Raw genomic sequence first — 17950 nt, 5'->3', positions numbered from 1 at the left:
AATGGTCACACTGAATCTAATTTTAATGTCAAAGTGAATTGTGGGAATGAAACCACTCCAGTCATCCCATGGAGTGACACAAAGCCGATATCCACAGGATCCCCAGATGCTGTTGTCTATGATGGGAACTACAGATAAAGGGGACGAGTATCTACCCGAATGTAACAATATATAATGGAATAATATAACATAACCACCACCTGCTCCTTATCAGCCATTCTAACATATATGCTGCAATGGTGCCCTGACATACCTAGTAGGGCAGGTAAGGGACTGATTTCCAACCTATTTCCTGGTGCCCTTAACAACAGGCCACCAAGGCTTCCTTCCATGACAGGGACTAACTAACCATGCCAGTCTGGCCAGGACCTCAAAACAACCCATCAGGCAACGTAAACAGCCTCAACTACTGCATGCAGTCCAACACCTCACTTCAATGCAATAGGCTGCAACGCCAGCACCATATGCAGGAGGTACAGCTCTGCTCCACCTGTTCCAATAAACATGCTTAAGGGACACAGGTTCCTGGATAAACAAGAGTTACTTTAAACTGTCTCCCAGTGGGACCAAAGAAGTGCTCTTTGAAATTCCTCTCCCCTTGAAAAGGCTCTTGGCAGAAGACAAAAACCGAGAATAAGGGAAAATCAGATAGCTCAAGCTTAACTCTGTGTCAGCCTTGTTTGTATGACAAGGGAGAGATGTTTAAAGTTTAAATTCTATAGGTCAGAGAAAAAAAGTGATAACATACTCACGGCTAGCCTTTTCCTAGATTGGTATTGTGACACCCAAAGTCATCTTTTGGCAACTCCTCCTCCCCCTCCATCTGTAATGAATGCCTCTTAGCAAGAAGCATGAAGCTAAAAAATGCAAATGCCTTTCAGTGGTATAAACCCCCCACTATCCTAATGTTTGAAAGGAAGATACATTATGGTTTTAATTACAGTCATTTTAATTTTCATGTTTTAAAGAAAGAAAAGGTACCTGTAAAACAGAAGCCCCACTGTGAAGAAACTGGAGACCACTTTCAGCAGAATCGATACCTCCAGTTGCTAAGATGGGAAATCCTGGGAGAGCACGGGCTATGGCAGACACTGCACGGAGGGCGATGGGCCTAATAGCATTTCCTACAGAAAACCAGAACATTTTGTTAGCAACATCAGAACACACCCTGATGTAATTTGCATATCCCTCATGGTAGGAATACGAGGAACCAACAGCTAATTCTGAGATGCAGAGGTTATATTCATTTATAAATTGATACCAAGTGGGTTTCAAGTGGTATCAATACTTGTAAAGTATTATGAATTGGGCTGAAATAAAGAAAATCACAGAAACCTTTGGATAAACATTGAAAAGATGGCTTGAATGTTTTAGCTGATGCTCAAAACAGAGACTAACAATGTCTGAGACAGAAAGCAATACTTTAACATACAGTTCACTGAGGACACAGATCTATGTTTCTACATAAGAATCAGGTTGATTTTTTGAATATAGATGTTGTCTAAGTAAGAGGGAACATCTCATTTATTTATGTCTGACTAAAAATTGTTTAAAAGCACCACTTCACTGCACTTGACATTTCATATATTATTTAATATGTTTCCCCTTTGGATGTTTGTAGATTTGGATAATCCTTTAAGTAAGCCCCCTTTAACTATTAACATGATAGTCAGAAGCTCAAAAGAATACAGTATATTCATTTATGGTTGTATCTCCAAGATTGGGGCTTGCATTTTCAAATGGTATCTAGAGGTTTAGTCAGACAACTCCCTGCTACATTTAGAGGAATTATGATTAAAGTCTCAATACACTGTGTCTGCAATGCATCTGGCTTTGGCTATATCCTATTGATTGTATGCAAGTATTTAAAATATGCATGCAGATGCTGCTCATTAAATGATGGATGGCATAGACAGATGACACTTTCAATTATTTATTTTTTAGGCTAGTTGAGATTTCTCTAGATAACTCCCATATTCTTAAAATACTACTCAATTTAGAGAACCTTATGATAATTTTATTTTATCATTGGACAAAAATACAGTAGTGTAAGGGAGGGACGCATCGCTCCCAGAGGAACTGTCTGGCTGTCAACCTACGCAAGGAAGTGCTAATAGTTTGTTTTGGTTTTTGTTGTTGTGGCTTTTTTGTTTTGGTTTGGTTTTTTTGTACTGTATTAGGTAACTTGGGGAAATATGACATGAAATACTTCTGAACACCCTCCATGGGTATTTTTATAACCTTTAAAGCTTTGACCTTCTGCAAGAGCAAATAACCAAAATGGAAGAAAGAAAGAAAACCAATGCAATGAACAAAGCAAGAGGAAGAAGAAACCACAATTAGGAAGTGTGGGAAAAGAGTCCATGTGGAAACAGTAGCCACTGAATTGCCACACCTCTGCTTAGATGCCTGACCAACATCCTCATCTCCTTCAGAGAAAAATTCTTCTTCAACCCAAACAAGTTGTGCTGTCATTCCTTTTCTACCCTTTCTGAGACAGAAGTACTGCAGTCCACTGCCTGGATTTTTAATCTAAGAAAGTTTTCAGTAAAGGATAAGTTGCTTTTTTTCCAAGCATCCCTGTCTCACTTAGCCCAGCACCTACCCTCCCTCCAGTGTCCCCATCAGTACTTCCTCTCAGGCAGAGTTTTACTGGTCTCCACGAAGGACCTACTGCCAGCTCAGGTTTCTGCTCTCTAGAAAGAGCCTCTGCCTTGCTTGTGCATCAGCTAAGACCTCCCCAGTCTAGCTGGAAGGGTCAATAAAGAGAATAATCCCACACAAGTTCAGGTCACAAAACCTGTCGTGTTTTGCTTTAAATAGGACAGATGCACTGTCACTTCATCGAGGAGCTCTTTTATCAAGGTAATTTTCTGTTACAGAAAACTGAAATTTGGTTTGTCTTAACCATTAAAAATACTCTGCCTTCAACTCACATTGCCTTTTGCAACATACCAATGCCCCTCACTGTAACACTGACAAACAACACTGAGTTCACAGGAGACCCTGGCCCATCAGTGTTAAAACACATTCACACCCAAAAGCTCAGCTAAGCAGTCTCTATTGACATCTGCTCTGGATTCAGCACAAAATTATCTTCTTGGGCTGACAACTTCTGCTGCCTCAGGATGGACACCTTCTCATTATGTACTTAATACAACACCTCCTCTTTCTTCAATAGCTGATCTCTGTACCTGAGCAAAACCCAGAAGACTCACTATCTGATCAGACAGACTTTTCCATGCGCCATCAAGACACACTGGATGTTCTTCCATGCCCATGTTAGGGATCAGGACTGCTCACCAGCTTTACACAGATACTCCTTGCCAGTTTAACAGAGACTACATAGAGATAAAATGTTTTCAGCATATAAACTATTGGCATAAATGGGCAGCCAAACCAAGATGCACTGTCACTGTGTTTTGGTGAACACCAGAGCCTGGTTCATAAAAAAGAAATCTCACCTGCTTTAAAGAATCTAAGATCACACCAGAACAGATCACAGAAAGGAGCTGGAGCTGAACAGGAACTTTCTGTAGGACACTAAGGACTATTTGCCATCATTTGAACTAGATCGATTGTAACGTGTTTGAAAGAACAGAATGATTCTCTGAAAGAGGATGACTGCTAGTGTCCAAAGAGCAAATATTATGACAGAATTGATGGTCCGGTCTAAGAGAAAGACTTGAGACAAAAAAAGTGGAATCATACTGTTTGCTTTCATGGAATTATTTATAAAGCCTTTCACAGGTCATACATGCCAAGATATACACTACACAGCCAAAACTATTGAAAATAATCTCATCAAAAAACACTAGTTCATGAAATTCTTCAAATATTCAGTGTTTGAAATAGAGGCTACAGGTAAGCATCAGACTTGCTATATTGCTTTCAGGCACTGACACAGCTGCTCCAGAATCTCACTGTGATGAGGTAGTTATTCTTTAGAAAGGTGAAAGAATACAGATGCTGGTAACTCTGAAATCGTGTGGCTAGAGGGAGGTTTCTTCCCAATCTGCATGAGTTAAAAACTGACATCTGCCTTGAGGCATAAGGTTTGTATTCTTTTAACCCCAATTTAACTCCGAGAGTTTGCATTCAATCAGTTTTTAAGCCTTATAGACCCTTGACCTTAATGGTATCTTGTAGCAAAGAGTTCCACAAGAAAATATTTCCAGAATATAATTTTTCCTTTTTTTCAGTCTGATTAAATTAGCCACCTTCTTACTTAAACGACTGTTTCTGTACAATGGTCAGTAGAGGAAACGGAGCAAATCACAGTTTATTTAAGGTTTCAGCACAATAGGTAATCAGAAAGGCCTTCATTAAGCCCAAAGAAATCAAGCATATGATTTGATGAAGCCTAGTAGAGATGGCAATGAGACTTAGAATTTATTATGTAACAGGTACTTTTTAGTACTAGCTGCACTTGATATTCATAATATGAGTTATCACTTACATTTGGTGATTAGTAAATTAGTGATAAATTGGTACGGTCACAAAAGTATTCCATTCATCTATAATTCACCCAAATGAATTTAAAAATATTTCAGGAGTGCTTCTGATGAGAGTAAATAAATGGCTCTAATGACAATCAGAGGGTTGACTGAGGTGTCACTATTCATCCCAGCAATTTTTTCTTTATTCTACAGAATACGGAACAAGCACATCAGAAAGTGCAGCCATTCTCCCATGCATTTCTTGATCAATAGTTCAGAAGCTTCCCCTTCTGTAATAAAAGCTGCTGGTCTGGAATATAATGTGATTAACTTGTGAGAGAGATCCTACTGCCTAATGAAATGGTGAAACAACCTTCCAGAATAAAGCCAAAAAAAAAGAATACAAACAATAGTGATGCGAAGATATTAAAAAAAAAAGGGCAAATAATTTAAAAAAAAAAAAAGCAAATGAGCATTGAATGTGACCTAGAGTGTCTATTTTCTTGCATTTTCATATGTGTACCACAGGAAGGTAATAAATTCCATTACAGAGATTTCTGGAGAACGAGTTTTTGAAAGGTTTAAATAAAGGAGATTTAATGCTAAATTTTAAAAGAGCTGTAAGTAGTAGTGGGAATTTGCAGAATGTTGTCTGATAAATCCAATGGTATTTAAGAAGCTGAGGTCCAAATCCAGCATGCATTTGAAAGACAGCTCACATGCTAAAAAATAAGCATCTTTGACATGTTGGGACCTGTAATTCCACTATTTAAGCACCTGCAGCTGGGGAAACTGCTGATATGGTACTCTCTTGATAGTAGCATTACAGCTGCTGCCAGATGCTAGATGTGGCTATCATTTACCTTGCTGTAAAATAATGGGATTTAATAAATAAAGTTCATTTATCCAGACCTCAAGCAGGGGAGTGAGATTTGAAAATGAAAGACAGACAGAAAAATACCTGGTGGAGATGACATGCTACTCTATGTTGAAAACTACTCTTTCAAGTCTGTCATTACCTATGGAACAAATACTTGCTATTATATAAAGATTTGAACAATGAAATAATGATATGCTGCAAAAGTCTCTGACCTTTTTCTTGCCTTTCTTGCCTTAAAGAATTTTGGGTTTTGGTTTTTTTTGTGTGTTTTTTTTTTTTTTTTAATAAAAAGTCAGATTTCTTCTGACTATCAGGGACTGCAGTCAAGGAAATCCAATAGGCAAAATATAACATGAAAGAAAAGCAGAACATACGTCAATCAAATGCCTCTCCCTGATCAGCACAGGTAGGCAGAGCTGCCCTTGTCCTCTGAGGATAGCAGACTGATGACAAACTGATGAGAGGTATTACACCTTTTTATTTGTTTGTTTATTTTTCCTTAGGAAGTAAAAAACTCTTTACCAGTGCCAGAAGACATGTTTTATTATGACTTCACAAGTCCTTGGAGTCTCCAGAGGGCTCAATCCTGTCAAGCACCAAAAATGTTCACTAGACTGAGGCTTGAGAGCCAAAGTTAATGCCTTCTTCAAGGAGAAGCCTAGTGTTAAGCTTCAAGCAGCCCAGTAGCTTTGGAAGTTCCTAGCAGGAACAATTCAGGTCTTCTTGATCTGAGTGATCCACCAATGGGCAAAAAACAGTCTCAGAAGTCTTGAATACTGGGCTACATTCTCACTTGCAATATATTGCACCAACGTGGTAGTTTAAAGTCTTTAACAGAATCACAGAATCAATCAGGTTGGAAAGAGACCTCTGGGATCATTGAGTCCAACCATTGCCCTCACACCACCATGTCAACTAGATCATGGCACTAAGTGCCATGTCAGGTCTTTTTTTAAACACATCCAGAGATGGTGACTCCACCACCTCCCTGGGCAGCCCATTACAATGTCTAATGACACTTTCTGAAAAGAAATTCTTCCTAATACCCAACCTGAACCTCCCCTGGCAAAGCTTGAGGCTATATTCTCTTGTCCTATCACTAGTTGCCTGGGAGAAGAGGCTGACTCCCACTTCACTACAACCTCCCTTCAGGTAGTTGTAGACTGCAATAAGGTCACCTCTGAGCCTCCTCTCTCCAGGCTAAACAACCCCAGCTCCCTCAGCCGTTCCTCACAGGTCAGACCCTCCAGACCCTTCGCCAGCTTGGTCGCCCTCCTCTGGACTCGCTCCAACACCTCAACATCTTTCTTGAAGTGGAGGGCCCAGAACTGGACACAGTACTCAAGGTGCGGCCTCTCACCAGTGCCGAGTACAGAGGGACGATCACTTCCCTAGACCGGCTGGCTACACTATTCCTAATAGAGGCCAGGATGCCACTGGCCTTCTTGGCCACCTGGGCACACTGCTGGCTCATGTTTAGCCGGCTGTCGATCAGCACTCCCAAGTCTCTTTCCACCGGGCCGCTCTCTAACCACTCTTCCCCCAGCCTGTAGAGCTGCATGGGGTTGTTGTGGCCGAAGTGTAAGACCCGGCACTTGTTCTTGTTGAACCTCATGCTGTTGGTCTCGGCCCCATCTATCTAACCTGTTCCAGATTCCTCTGTAGGGCCTTCCTACCCTCCAGCAGATCGACACTCCCACCCAGCTTGGCGTCATCTGCAAATTTGCTGAGGGTGCACTCAATCCCTACGTCTAGATCATCTATAAAGATATTGAACAGCACCGGCCCCAGAACTGAGCCCTGGGGAACACCGCTAGTGACCAGCCGCCAGTTGGCCTTTGCCCCATTCACCACCACTCTCTGGGCTCGGCCATCCAGCCAGTTTTTAACCCATCGAAGAGTCAACCCATCCAAGCCCTTGGCAGCCAGTTTGTCTAGGAGGATGCTGTGGGAGACAGTGTCAAATGCCTTACTGAAGTCTTGATAGACTACATCCACAGCCCTGCCCTCATCTACACGTATTTGCAGCAGCTCTAAATGGGCCTTTAGGTAAAGATGATCCAGGTCCATTAAAAAACAGCCAACAGAACTGAGGTGAATCAATTCAGACTGATAATACTGAGCCTGAATATTGAAACAATCTGAATGTTCTTTATCAAACTATCAACAAATGAAACAGATTTAGAAGGAAAGCAAAGTCTCATACCTTTGGTTAGTAGATGACTTAAAAGCAAATTTTTCTATCTATGGTTACTAGATGGAATAAAAATTAATTTGGGTCATAATTCTCCCCATTCTGTGTATTGTAAAGTTAATTTTTAATTTGCATTATATTATATTATACTGCAGTTCTTTACAAATTTAATATCCTATTTAAACCACAGAGTCTAAATATTACAAAGAAAAATTAGCTGATACATTATTTTTGATTAATAAATTACTGATAAAGTCTGAGCTACTAAAAAAAATGAAATCCAAAAATCTAAGCAACACCTCCCTCCCTCCCTCTGTAAATACATTCTCGGAAGACAGCTGACATGGTTATGTCCCTGACTGTCAAAGTTAATAAAGCTAATGACAAAAGAAGCCAATGACAGCAAATACCAGACTTAGGTGAAAAAGCATTACATAAGGGAATTGGTCTGGGAAAGTTCAGGCATTGTAGATGATCAATCCAATGCTGCAGGAAGTAACTAGATAAGAAAGTTTGGGGATTAGGAAAAAAACACAGAAAACATAATTCTTCATTAAGACATTTTCTGCATAACATCTATGCTGCCTAGTACTGGTGATCAAAGTACTTCATATATATATCATCTGCATTTGCAAACAGTCCAGGGAAATGTGCAGGTTATACACAGTTCATTTGTATTGCATTCCTTCCGATTGCAATCATTCTATATGTTCTTTCTCTCTCCCACCTGTAGGTGGCCACCATAAGCTACACTTATCAAATAACTCATTAGCAGGGTTTTCAATACTGTCATATCCAGATAATTAGCAATTTATTTAAATAACCAATTTCTGTGGAAATAATTGCCATGGAATGCCCTGAACCTACTTTTTATAAACTATAATAAAAGTGTTAAGATAATCCCTGACATTTGCAAATGCCATTAGTTCACCTTTCCTTTTGATAGTGCTATGGCATTATGTTTAAACAATTACCCGATAACGCGGCAGCTTAATGAAACAGTGTAGCAGGCACATCCTTCAAAATGGCCAGAGAATGCATTTATATGCAGAAGAAAATCCAAAGAATAGACATGTTTAGAGAGAAAGACTATCCACAGCTGTTATGAGGTTCCCAAATGGGACACACAATATCCAGCGCACTAAAAAAATATCAGAAGTGCCCAAAGAGCAAGTTCAAGATGGACCTTGCCACAACTTTAATCGTGCACAGCCCAACACTTCTCAGGATCCAAAGATGACTCTTTTCACTGCTCCCTATCTATTTCACAGCCTGATCAGTCCTTCAGTCCATTACTACTCTCTCATTAATAGCTGTTTGCCAAAATTGCTAATAATAATGTAGTAGTTACCCAGGCTCTGGTTATTTCCAACCAAGACTTTTAATTATTAATCTACCAAATGGAGTATTCAAGGGAGTATTCATTTTATGGGATGTCTCCACAACAGTTAGCCTACATCTTCAAACCAGTGGCTACCTAATGTTTCATTTTACTGATAATTTGTGAAGGGTGATGTGTCAACACGACCAAATCAATGGCAAAGGTTCTGCTGACTACAGTGAAGTCAGGACTTTACTCCAAGATTTTAGAATAAAGTTGATGATTCTGCAGATTTCAAACAAATTCTCTCTCACTCTGCTATCGCTGGCTCTTGAAACCATTTCAACTGACTGCATTCCACTCATTTTTGTTAGCTTGTGACTATCTATGACATTTATGGTTTGATAAACTGATGGTGTGTTAATATTTTCTCTCATAATTATTTCCCCCTTCCCTTTTATTTCAAAGCTTACTTCTCGTTTGATTCTATTTGGGATACCCATGAGTCTGAGTCCAGCCTGTGACTGGAAAAAAGAAGAAATTATTTTTTTTCAGGTTTCCTTTGAAAAAAAATTGTACCCAAATAGAAAAAACAACGGAACTTTTGTAAGCATGGAGAAAAAACAGTGTCCTTTTTACGATTTATTTTTACCATTTCTGAGTTGATACTAATGATTATTTATGCTTTTTCAGCTGAAAAGTTCATAAAATCACCAGAGTTCTCATTCAATAAATGTTTAGCAGTCATTAGAGACTTCTCTCAATTAAAAGGGTTAGAATCAGAGAAAGAGAGAGGGGAAAAGTAAATTTTTCTTATCCGTAAATATTATCTATATTATTCCCCAGGAAGACCTGGGGGAATTTTCACTCATATCAAACTTCAGTAGGAAAAGTCAAGAGGACAGATACAAATTGTTTTGTGATTGCTGCAAGAGCTGGTTAAACATTTTCTAACAAAGCCATTCTCTCACTGAAAACCACAGATCCAGTGAAAATCTATACTTCTGGTGATCTGCATGAAACCTAGCAAAGCATTTTCTGTTGCAATTTATCAGATGTTCATTATTTAATTTCATTCACGCTTTCTACTTTGGTTTGACTTGAAGCTGGAAATTGTTTCACACCGTGCTTTACATGTTCTTTGGCTGGCTTGGTATGCCCTTTCTTTTTCCTGACTGCTTTGCTATTGCTCCCCATCATGACTTAGAGTCTGAGTCACCTGGATTGGTACCGTGGAGCTGAGCACAGCATGCTGCTGAAGGAGGTCTGGCACCTTTTGCACTGTACTCCTCCATTGAGCACGACAAAACTTGCCTTTTACTGAGACAGTGGTAGTGCTAATAAAATAAAACATATAATGATACAACAGTAATGATAAAATAAAAGTAGTGCTAATAACTGAGGTATGCTCCCAACATAACACAAGGAAAAAGACATATGAATTAGACCAGCACAAAAGCCAAGGGACAGCCCATCTAAGAAATATTGCCCACAGTTACCAGACAAGACTGTTGCAGCCATCACAGAGGGACAAATGAGTTCCTGCCAAATTTTGCCAGGCAATCCTTCCCCACAAAAGATCTGAGTGGTTCACTTTAGCACACAGTAGGTCTCGCTGCCCATTTATTTCGGTGCAGAGACAGATGTGTTTAATTCAAAGTCTAGTAGAAGTGTTTGTGGCTATTTACCCAGAAGCTTACAGATTTGTTCAAAGCCAGCCTTGCCTCTTGTCAGCCTCAGAGGCAGTACTACCTTTGTTTGAACTGGTTTTAACCTCCTTAACAACAGCTACTATCATGGTCAACATGACCCCCATGCCAGAAAGCGGGATGTGCGTGTGTGTCTACGTGTCTGCGCCTGCACTTTGGCACATACATAATTCTAACCATACAAAGGCAATTTAGTATATCTAAGGACACAGGTGACTGGCTGCTGAGCAGGGCAGTGAGACTTCTACAGTGTATTTAAAAATAAAAACATTACTGAAAAATGCAGTACAACAACTTTTCATTTATTTACAAAAAGCATACCTTGTATGCTTTTTATCCTTGGAATTAAACCTTGCAAGAGAGGTCAAGGACAACAGAAAGGGCTTCTTCAAATACATTGCAGGTAAAGCCAACACTAGAGGCAATGTAGGCCCACTGATGAATGAGGTAGGGGTCCTGGAGACAGAGAATAAAAAGAAGGCGGAGTTACTGAATGCCTTCTTTGCCTCTGTCTATACTGCTGGAGGCTGTCCTGAGGAGCCCCAGACCCCTGAGGCCCCAGAAGAAGTCAGGATAGAGGAGGAATCTGTCTTGGTTGATGAGGGCTGGGTCAGGGACCAATTAAGCAATCTGGACGTCCATAAATCCATGGGACCTGATGAGATGCACCCGCGGGTGCTGAGGGAGCTGGCGGAAGTCATTGCTAGGCCACTCTCCATCATCTTTGCTAAGTCGTGGGCAACGGGAGAGGTGCCTGAGGACTGGAGGAAAGCGAATGTCACTTCAGTCTTCAAAAAGGGCAAGAAGGAGGACCCGGGTAACTATAGACCGGTCAGCCTCACCTCCATCCCTGGAAAGGTGATGGAACAACTTGTCCTTGGTGCTGTCTCTAGGCACATCAAGGATAGGGGGATCATTAGGGGCACTCAGCATGGCTTCACCAACGGGAAGTCATGCTTAACCAACTTGATAGCCTTTTATGAGGATGTAACCCGGTGGATAGATGATGGTAAAGCTGTGGATGTGGTCTATCTTGATTTCAGTAAAGCGTTTGACACGGTCTCCCACAGCATCCTTGCAGCTAAACTGAGGAAGTGTGGTCTGGATGATCGGGTAGTGAGGTGATTGTGAACTGGCTGAAGGAAAGAAGCCAGAGAGTGGTGGTCAATGGGACAGAGTCCAGTTGGAGGCCTGTGTCTAGCGGAGTCCCTCAAGGGTCAGTACTGGGACCAGTACTATTCAATATATTCATTAATGACTTGGATGAGGGAATAGAGTGCACTGTCAGCAAGTTCGCTGATGACACAAAACTGGGAGGAGTGGCTGACACAACGGAAGGCTGTGCAGCCATTCAGAGGGACCTGGACAGGCTGGAGAGTTGGGCGGGGAGAAATTTAATGAAATATAACAAGGGCAAGTGTAGAGTCCTGCATCTGGGCAAGAACAACCCCATGTACCAGTACAAGTTGGGGACAGACCTGTTGGAGACCAGCGTAGGGGAAAGGGACCTGGGGGTCCTAGTGGACAGCAGGGTGACCATGAGCCAGCAGTGTGCCCTTGTGGCCAAGAAGGCCAATGGCATCCTGGGGTGTATTAGAAGGGGTGTGGTCAGCAGGTCAAGAGAGGTTCTCCTCCCCCTCTACTCTGCCCTGCTGAGGCCGCATCTGGAATATTGTGTCCAGCTCTGGGCCCCTCAGTTCAAGAAGGACAGGGAACTGCTAGAGAGAGTCCAGCGCTGAGCCACGAAGATGATTAAGGGAGTGGAGCATCTCCCTTATGAGGAGAGGCTGAGGGAGCTGGGTCTCTTTAGCTTAGAGAAGAGGAGACTGAGGGGTGACCTCATTAATGTTTTTAAATATGTAAAGGGCAAGTGTCAAGAGGATGGAGCCAGGCTCTTCTCAGTGACATCCCTTGACAGGACAAGGGGCAATGGGTGCAAGCTGGAACACAGGAGGTTCCACATAAATATGAGGAAAAACTTCTTTACGGTGAGGGTGACCGAACACTGGAACAGGCTGCCCAGAGAGGTTGTGGAGTCTCCTTCTCTGGAGACATTCAAAACCCGCCTGGACGCGTTCCTGTGTGATATGGTCTAGGCAATCCTGCTCTGGAAAGGGGATTGGACTAGATGATCTTTCGAGGTCCCTTCCAATCCCTAACATTCTGTGATTCTGTGATATTTAATAACCGCTTGTCTAAGAAGTCCATTACAGAAAGGGAAGCGTGATATGTATGATCATGAAAGTACAGCAAACTAAAGAAACCAGATCTAGATTTCTAGAAAGCTCAGATGAAGTATTTCCTTCTCCCTTTATATAACTCAGGATCATTCTTACCCTGTTTTGAGGTTTACCTATTTTACCTTGTTTATCTTTCTATTTCATCTATCTTATCCAGGTGCTACTACCTAGCAATATATAATTTTATGTACAGATATATTTAGGTTTATTTATAGATACATAAAATATATTAAAAATACAATGGCATGAACATAAAATTTTTGTGAAACAAATTACAGTTTCAGCAGAAAACACTGTATTTACCTGTGCAATAGTGTGTGTCTACACACACATCTACCATATTATTATTAGATATCCATATAATCTGTGTGAGTATATACGCACACTCGGTAGATATATTTCCATATTCACATATACATAAAACAGTGGATGACACGTCCCCTGATAAAACCTGTTATTTCAACACTTCAAGTGAAAAGTGTTAAAATAAATGGCTCATCACATACAATGTGTTAAAATAAATGTTTATTTCAACACTATGTTTATCATAGCCATTTATTTCAACACTTCCTGTTTCTCAAGACTCACACAACCAAGAGTAGGAGAACTGATAGCTATACCTAAGGTAGTTGAAGCACACAGCCCAACTCATCTGCTTGCCATAGGATGAGTAGGAAGTTATTTGACACTTTTTTTCCTCTCAGCAATAAATGGAAACTACCTACCTTGACTGTTCATGGGGATCTGCATGTGTCTGGAAGCTGGTGGGCTGTATCATCATTTTGAAAGAAGGGCCATACCAGAGTCTGTTGAGATATTTAGAAAGCCAGCTGCTGCTACCAGGGTAGGGTTGTGAAAAGAAGCAAAGTATGGGGGGCTTTTGACAATTTCACTTTGCAATGTTGGAGATTGACACAAAGGGATCTGGGCGGACAGAGACTCATGTGAACAAGAGCAAAAACTGAGCTGTTCATACTGAAGGCTGGAAGGGATGTGATTTTTGCAGGACCAGTTATAATCTGGTGATCAAATTATGAGTTAGGAGAGAACAGCTAGGTTCCCGCTCTGTCCTGCTGAAAATAGTTTCTTGGGAGGATTCTTCAGCTCCCAAGACTTGCCTTATTTATTTTAATACAGAACCTGAAGGATCTTTGGAGCAGAAACTTTCCAACTTCAGGTGGTCTCTAAAGTACAAATATAGTAATTGGGAGCTTCATGTTGGTGTGTTTAGATTAGTATCAGCATCTGAACTTGCTCCTACAAGCTGAGCTCAGACATTATATTATATGCCAGTGTTAAACTAGCATCAGTTTCTTTCTCTGCCTTATTTTGGGAGGAAAGCACAAGAAGCTCCCATTCTCTGGTAGCTCCTGCTGGAGCCGGAGGGAACTATACCTTTATAGATCAGTCTCTAAGGAACAGAAGCAGGATGAGGATGAAGAAATTTAAATATTGCACAAAATATGCACAAAAACTCCACAAACTACGAGTCCCCTCTGAACAATATGTACTGCTAACTTGCCTGAAATGTTTTCTTACAGCTTTCTTCCTTTGAAAAACTCTAAAAGCATGATTAGAGATTGCCTAGGCCCTAGCAAGACAGTGTGGCCTTAAGAAGATAAACACTTGGCGGGGGGTTCTCTTTTCTTTTTTCTTGCACTTTTTCTTTGCTGAAATTGCAGCTCTGTGTGCTGGTCTGGACAGAGCACAAACCCACAAATTAAACTAATGAAATGTTAGCGAAGACTGCAACCAGCACACCCTGTCACAAGACTGTTTTGCACCCAGACAATGAAAAATTCAGAGCACAGTTTCATCAACCCACAAATAAATTCACTGTCTCAAGCCAAACCACTGCACAGTGCTAGTTGCCTATATTCAAACATCTCTCTTCCTGTAAAGTTATCTTCCACCAGTGTCATCTTTGGCAGATAAAACACTATAATCATTTTGTAGCAGAATAGTGTACAATACAATGAAAATTCTCCAGGAAAAAAAAAATGTTTTCACCCTTTCACTTTCTTCAGATGTGATTAGTTCCAGAAAGAGGAGGTATCATCACTCCTTTGAAGGCACTGCAGGTTATAAGATTAGTCTTCAGAAGTTGGCAACATGTAATAAAAGTGCTTTATTCCTAAACATCAATCAGTTTCAAGAATGGCAGTTGCTCACAGAATGGTAATAATGGAAATATTCGGCTAATAACTAGTGTAGACATTAAAACACTGTATGACAGATGTGCAGTGCTCGTTACACAAGAATGTTTTCTTATAATTATGGTTTTGTAACTAGGTACCTAAGTTTCTAAATATTCCTTACTCTTTGGTATTTTTGTAATTAAATTTACATGACAATACTTAGTTTTCCATAAAAGAAAAGGACCCCCCCACTCCAACAGAGAGTTGATACCTTGGCTTTAGCTGAGACCTTGGCTGTGCATGGATGACAATTTTAAATAAAGGCTTTTTCTTCTGTTCCTTCTTTTTAATAACCTTCACAATTATAGCAAGTTTCTTTAGCTGAGAGTGTACAGCAAGCTGAAGCGTTAATGCCTTAACAAAAAGAAAAACAATAGCATATCTATGCTGTGTAAACTATTTGTGGCGTAAGGGAAGCACAAACCTTATTTGCGGAGGCCTTTACTAGCTCTGGGTATATCACCAAGGGTTGATAATTAAAACATGGTTATATCAGTCCTGCTTGTGACAAGCCACACAACTCAATGCTGATTTCAAGATGAAATTATACACCTGTATCATAACTCTGCTTTCTGCATTAATAAAAAATAATAGCATTAACAGGCCTAAATACTCATTTGTTTGACGTATTCAGAGCAACATAAGGGGATGTGAGGGAATTTAGTGCATTGCTCTGTCAGCTCATTTTAATTGTTATCCAATGAGGGCAGCTCAGAGGGTGAGTAAGGGACTTAATTTATGTACTTACTCATCCCCTCGGCTTCCACTGAAGAAAAATGGTGGCAACACAACTCCTAAACTGCATTCACTGGTCTTCAGTGATCAAAGAAAAGGCCAATTAACAGAAAGCCAGGGGCCCACAACATGTGAGTTGATTTTAAAATACTGATCAGAACACACACTGCTGCTGCTAAACACATACCAGCAATATTTGGCACTTGCGCAGACCCTTCTAGGAGAGCAAATCCAAATGCTTCGCAAAGGAATAACATTTTTATCTCACAGAAGAGAAAGGGGGCAAGGGGAGGCCTGGAAATCTGTGTGTGAAGAGAGCAATTCCACCTGAGCAGAAGAGGTAGCAGTCAGCCCTCCTGGTCACAAATCCCTTGGTCCCTTGTTCCAGGATGTCATGTTCCCTTTTCTCTAAAACTCTTGGTAATTTAAAGCATATCTTTTCAGAAGTATGCTTTGCAAATCAACTCAAATAGTCTCCTCTTAGAAGTGAATTACGTACCAATGTCCTGGGCACCTTATTCTGTGCATTTTCATGGATGAATTTTTACGCCTATTCAAACCTCAGGCTCAAGCATGGGAATACGTCTGTTCACAGAAGGACTGTTGTTGGCTGTTGCTGTCACCCAGAAAGGAATTACGTTCTCCTTCCTTCCTGTTTTTCTCTAATCTAAAATAAAACATATCTGAAAGAACTGATTCAATCTGGGGGCAGTATCTTGGGGCAAAACTGGGTTGCTTCCTTGTTCTTCTTGGTCATGTAGAATTATTACGAATTCTGAAGGTTATTTTAAGCAATCAACGTACATATGAAAATGAAGAGATCCCATTTGCATGAGCTATCACTGACATAATACTGTGTACGGAAAGCTCAAAGAGGAAGACTCACAAAAGCATAAATGTTCCATGTGAAACTCTAACACATCTGTTCAGCACTGAAAAGCCAGCATTTAAGTCCAAAGCACTAGAGAGACGACACAAGTGCATTTTTGGAATCAAAACAAATGCTGGTAATTTAAGAAAATACTATGAAGCACACAAAGCCTGTACAATGCCATATGTTGCACAATGCATCTGGTAATCAATTTAGTGTATATGCCAAATTTACTAGAAGCCCAAATAGGCTTAAGTTCCTTATTCAGAAATTCAAAAAGTAAACTACAAGCATTATAAACATGGTACACTTACAATTAGAAAAAAAAGCGGATTTTTCTTTTTACTTACAGAACACAAATAAAAATTAATCTCCTAAATTATATCCCATAATGCATACATGTCCAAGCTTCACTTTTGATCAACAGCTTTCACAGATTCACGGTTTTAGGACATGGTGTGTTCTAGAGTACAAAAGAAAAATGTGATTTAAAAATTATTTTACACTCAATGTAACCTTCTATTTTGAAGGTTTGAAGTCATGAAAATTTTATGCTGTCATTTGTGATTCTATACACAACTCATTACTGAAGATGTCATCAAACACAGATGTACAAGTAACCTTGCATGTATTGTGGTCTTAAATAAAATATGAATCCAGTTACAGTATAAAAATATAGTAAAATCCCTAATTCAAGTGGACAGTATTACCTATAAAGCCAAAATGAATGGTTTAGGGTAATAGTTTTCAGACTTAGGTTACAGTGTCAGTGCAGAGACTTGAGCTGTATTAGCTCACCAAGCTTGATCTTGCTTGCCAGAGCATGCTTGTCAATATTTAGCTCCCAGGGAGCATGTCACGAGTCTCTACAAAAACTAGCTTAAATACAAAATACTACAGCAGCTGCTGTGATCCTTTTTCTAACACTGAGATTAAATTGCTGAAATTTGTTTGGAGCTTTTTAAACCAGAAGATGTGTGCCATATACCTACTGTAACAAGAATATGAGAAACAGCATTAAGGGATTGCAGTGCTGTTATTAGGGCTTATTAAAATACAGAAAAACACCAGATGTTTTACATTAACTGATTGGAAGATATTTTAATGTCAGGCATACAAATATCACTTTCTTCTGTGATATCAGATTAGAAAATGGACTGGGCTAAAATAAGATACATCTGTGTTTTCAAAAAAAAGAAGTCTAACCTGCACCAGAAAAAACAGAATCATTTACTTGCCTAACCCCCAGAATTTCATCACAAAATGTAGGCACTCACTATCTTAGGTATTTGACAGAGGTACCTAAATTAGGAATATACTAACCTAAAATTTCTGATGCAGACAATGGAGCGAGAAAGGAACC

The 17950-nt window shown here is 40.1% G+C and overlaps 1 protein-coding gene across 1 annotated transcript in view; it reads right to left on the bottom strand.

The window, feature by feature from the left end:
- Positions 1-17950, bottom strand: part of DPYD (dihydropyrimidine dehydrogenase) — a 375099-nt gene that overhangs the window by 67472 nt on the left and 289677 nt on the right. Inside the window, 1 exon segment of the mRNA XM_068406142.1 lies at positions 982-1124. Within this exon segment, the coding sequence (XP_068262243.1) occupies positions 982-1124 (143 nt within the window).

This window comes from Nyctibius grandis, chromosome 8, assembly GCF_013368605.1.
Source record: "Nyctibius grandis isolate bNycGra1 chromosome 8, bNycGra1.pri, whole genome shotgun sequence".
In the NCBI taxonomy this organism is placed as follows: Eukaryota; Metazoa; Chordata; class Aves; order Nyctibiiformes; family Nyctibiidae; genus Nyctibius; species Nyctibius grandis.
Note: the sequence above shows the minus strand (reverse complement) of the source record. Positions and strands in the feature narration are given on the sequence as shown.